The sequence below is a fragment of the Myotis davidii genome, unplaced genomic scaffold (assembly GCF_000327345.1).
Source record: "Myotis davidii unplaced genomic scaffold, ASM32734v1 scaffold936, whole genome shotgun sequence".
NCBI classification, from domain to species: domain Eukaryota; kingdom Metazoa; phylum Chordata; class Mammalia; order Chiroptera; family Vespertilionidae; genus Myotis; species Myotis davidii.
Window position 1 is genome coordinate 189,559 of NW_006287077.1, and position 4,227 is coordinate 193,785.

General features: G+C 58.7%; 1 protein-coding gene across 1 annotated transcript in view; it reads right to left on the reverse strand.

Moving 5' to 3' along the window:
- Positions 1-3,455: 3,455 nt before the first annotated feature.
- Positions 3,456-4,227, reverse strand: part of A1BG (alpha-1-B glycoprotein) — a 38,057-nt gene continuing 37,285 nt past the window's right edge. The window contains exons 4-5 of the mRNA XM_006758968.2: positions 3,948-4,217; positions 3,456-3,630 (exon numbers count right to left, since the gene is read on the reverse strand). Of these exons, the coding sequence (XP_006759031.1) occupies positions 3,623-3,630; positions 3,948-4,217 (278 nt within the window). The 3' untranslated portion in view covers positions 3,456-3,622. The remainder of the gene's footprint in view (positions 3,631-3,947; positions 4,218-4,227) is intronic.

Sequence of the window (4,227 nt, forward strand, 5' to 3'; positions counted from 1 at the left end):
GACATTGATCAGCTGCCCCCTGCACATCCCTCACTGGGGATGTGCCGGCAACCCAGGGACATGCCCTTGACCGGGATCGAACCCGGGATCCTTCAGTCCGCAGGCCGACGCTCCATCCATTGAGCCAAACCGGTTTCGGCGCCTTCCGTTTTTTATTATTTATTTTTCTGGTTAATCCTCCTTCGAAGATACTTTTTTCATTGATTTTTAGAGTGGAAGGGTAGGAGGGAGGGAGAGAGAAACACCGATGGGGGAGAGACATGGACTGGCTGCTGGCCACACACGTCCAGGCCAGGGCCAGGGAAGAACCTGCAATCCAGGGACGTGCCCTTGACGGGGAGTCGAACCCTCGGGTGGAAGGGCCAGAGCTCTAACCACTGAGGACACCAGCCAGGGCTGTGCCTTTCCACCCGCTGCTCCTCCACTTCTTCGTGCCCCACGCCCAGGCCAGCTGGGGAGTCCACCTCTCCTGTGAGGCTCCCGGACACTCCCTCCTGCTCCCACCGTCGCCGGGGGAGCTGCTGACACTCTCCGAGTGGCATCCGTTTGTGCTCCTGCCCCTCCTTCCGCTTCCCACCAGCCATCGGCCCTGTTCGTTCTACCCACGCTCACCGCGGCTTTGCCTTCTCCACCATCGGGACCTCCTGTGTGGCCTCCTTGCCGCCCACGTCGGTTCCAGCAGGGCCCCTCCTGCCTCCTCCACTCCCTGCATCTGGCCTTGTTCTGGGCGATGGGGAGCTCTCTGATGCCTCGCCTTCCACCGCAGAGCTTCCTGAGTAGGGTACCGGTTTGCCAAGACAGGAGCCGCTTTGGGCCAAACAAACCTCACCACTGACCCTCACAGGCACCCGGATGTGGTCACCTTTCTGCGAGTGCGCAGTGATATGAAATGGTTTCCAAGTCGTGCCCTCGGGGAGGAAGCTCAAACCCCTGTGCCTGCCATTCGTGATGCGGTCCCACGGGCCCGGGGACGACTCGCAGTTCTTAAAGAAGCCATGTTTCCTGCCCATGTGCCTTTGTATCTGTGTCTGCGGCTCCTAAACCTACCACCCGGATAGTCACTCCACGTGTTTCCCGAGATGCCGTGAGCTTCCAAGAGCAGGGCCCTGCCTTACTCTCTGACCCACCAGATATTCCTACAGGACCCAGCAGACCCGGACTCTTGTCTGCTGAATGCACGTGCTGGGGCCCATGCCTTCCCAGGCAGCTGCATGTCCTTGTGTGTGTGTGTGTTCTGGGCTGTCTCCCACCACCATGGGCTCTACAAGGCAAGAGCAACCGGATTCTCCCAGGGTCCCAGCACGCAGTGGCCTCAATAAAATGTTACCAGCCCCACCAGCCTGGCTCCGTGGTTGAGTGTCAACCTATGAACCAGGAGGTCACAGTTCGATTCCCTGTCATGGCACATGCCCAGGTTGCAGCTCCATCCCCACTTTGGAGGCACGAGGGAGGCAGCCAATCAATGATTCTCATCACTGATGTTTCTCTCCCTCCCTCTCCCTTTCTCTCTGAAATCAATAAAAATATATTTTTTTATAAAAGACCAAGGAGTGAGGTTCAGAACAGGAAGGCAAAGCCCTGGGGAGATGAAGATCTTGTGTCGGTATCTCCACGAAGGTCCCAGAGACACCCGGACTTGGACAGACACCCACCCAGAATGCCCCAAGGCGGACAGGAGAGCAAGTTGATGGGCAGAGGGAGAAACTCCGAGACGTGGGACATGTCTTCCTAGGGACATGGCCACGGCACGCACCTGGCTCGGGCCTGGGACAGGCTGCAGGGAGTGGAGGAGACGGACGTGAGCCTGCAGTCCAGCTGCAGAGGGACCCGGAGAAGTGACTCCGCTCAACCCGGGGGAGCTGGTCTGTGCAGCACCTGACCCAGGGCCTGGCCTGGCTCTGGCTGGCACGTCAGTCTCCACCTCCCTCTGCACGGCTCGCCCCTCTGTCACCCAAGGAGCAGACTCTCCCTCCGCTGACACTCAGCATCTCCAGAGCCCGCTGTGTCGCCAGGTGTGTACCCACATCTGTCTAAAGCAGGAAGAGGGTGGAGGGGGGGGGCGGGGTAGGGAGAGGAGTCTTTGTTCTTAATCCTCACCTGGGATACTTTTCCATTGATTTTTAGAGAGAATGGAAGGAAAAGAGAGAAACATCGATGTGAGAGAAGGACACTGCTTGGTCTCACACGTGCCCAGACCTGAGGCTGGGCATTGAGCCTGCAACCAAGGTATGTGCCCTAGAACCTGGGACCCTTCGGTCCGTGGGCCAACATTCTACCCACTGAGCAAACCGCCTAGGGCGGAGTCTTTATTCTTAATGTTTTCATTGACTTCAGAGAGTGTCCTGCGGGCACAGGGGCTGAGATCACAGGGGCAGAGAACAGAGGGGAGTCCCGTCCCTCCCACAGCTGCATGCTCCCCCTGGGAGGCCTGGCCTTTGGCGGGGACACAGCCCAGCACCGCCACCTGGTGGCCGCTCTGCCCGGGGACGGAACTAAGTGCAGCCTCTCAACTGCCTCCCTGGGTGGGGGCTGGTTTGGTCCAGGTGGGAGGGGTTGGGTGTCTGGAGCCTCAGCTCCCTACGGACACTGGCTGGGCCCAGCAGCCAGGAGGGAGGCATCTGGGTGGAGGAAGAAGGTCTTGTAGAAGGTGGGCTCCAGCCCGGCCAGTGGCTCAGTGGTTGAGCATCAACCTGTGAACTAGGACAGTGATGGGGAATCTATGGCACGCGTGTCGGAGGTGGCATGCGAACTCATTTTTTTTGGCTGATTTTTCTGTGTTAAATGGCATTTAAATATATAAAATAAATATCAAAAATATAAGTCTTTGTTTTCCTATGGTTGCAGATATCAAAAAATTTCTACATGTGACACGGCACCAGAGTTAAGTTAGGGCTTTTCAAAATGCTGGCACGCCTAGCTCAAACGGTTCGCCATCACTGGACTAGGAGGTCACAGTCTGATTCCTGGGTTGCGGGCTCCATCCCCAGTGCAGAAGGCAGCTGGTCAGTGATTCTCATAATGCATGTTTCTTTCTCTCTCTCTCTCTCTCTCCCTCTCCCTTCCTCTCTGAAATCAATCAAAACATATTTAAATTTTTTTTTTCATATTTAAAATTTGAAAAGGAAAAGAGAAAGGTGGGCCCTGGAGCCCGTCCTCGGCCCCTCTACCCCGAGGCCCCAGCCCAGCACTGCCCACCTCCCTCAGCCCTGGGCATCCAGCCCTTCAGCAGGGCTGCCACTGGCAAAAGACACGTTCTAAAGTCTTTTCACATTTATTAATTCCTGGGAGGAGTGAGGGGGAGCCCCATTTAAAATTTAAAAAGGAAAAGAGAAAGGTGGGCTGTGGAGCCCGTCCTCGGCCCCTCTACCCCGAGGCCCCAGCCCAGCACTGCCCACCTCCCTCAGCCCTGGGCATCCAGCCCTTCAGCAGGGCTGCCACTGGCAAAAGACACGTTCTAAAGTCTTTTCACATTTATTAATTCCTGGGAGGAGTGAGGGGGAGCCCTCCTGATGCCCCCCCACACACTCTCCCTGCTCCGGGCGTGGTCCAGCCGCGAGCTGCAGCAGGAGGAGCAGAGCCGGAGGGAACCAGGAGACCCTCAGCAGCCAGGTCTGCAGATGGATCAGCGTTCTAGACAAAGTTGACAAAAATGGTAGGCGAGGGAGGGCCCTGGGTGCAACCCTGGCAGACCTCCTGGAGCCCCCGCAGTTAGGAAGCAGATGAGTCAGCTCCCCCAAACCCTGCCCAGGCCTCCCTCCTGGCGCTCCAGCTGACCAAGCTCCTCGCTGCCCCAGGGCCTTTGCACCTGCTCTTTCCCCCACCAACTCCAACAGAGCACACTAACTGATGCACCGGGGCGGGCACGCCCGATAGAGGGCGCAGGCTGGGCAGAGGTGAGGGGTGTGGAGGGGGAGGAATCCAGCTCTCAGAACCCAGGGGGACTTCACCTGCCACCTGGAGCTCCACGGGGTCGCTCAGCTCAGACACCAGGGGCCACCGGGAGCGGTAGCGGCAGCTGTACTTGCCGGCGTGTTGGGGCCCCACGTAGGTCAGCACCAGGTCCTCGGAGGGGCCATATGCCGAGGCCACCACTTCGCCCGCTGCCAGCAGCTCCAAGGATTGGTGGGCCACAGGGGTCTCGCAGCGCAGGACAGCGTCCCGGCCCGGACTCACCTTCCCGCTCCACAGGGGCCGGAGCCGCGGCTTGGGGAGGGGTCCTGGGCGGGG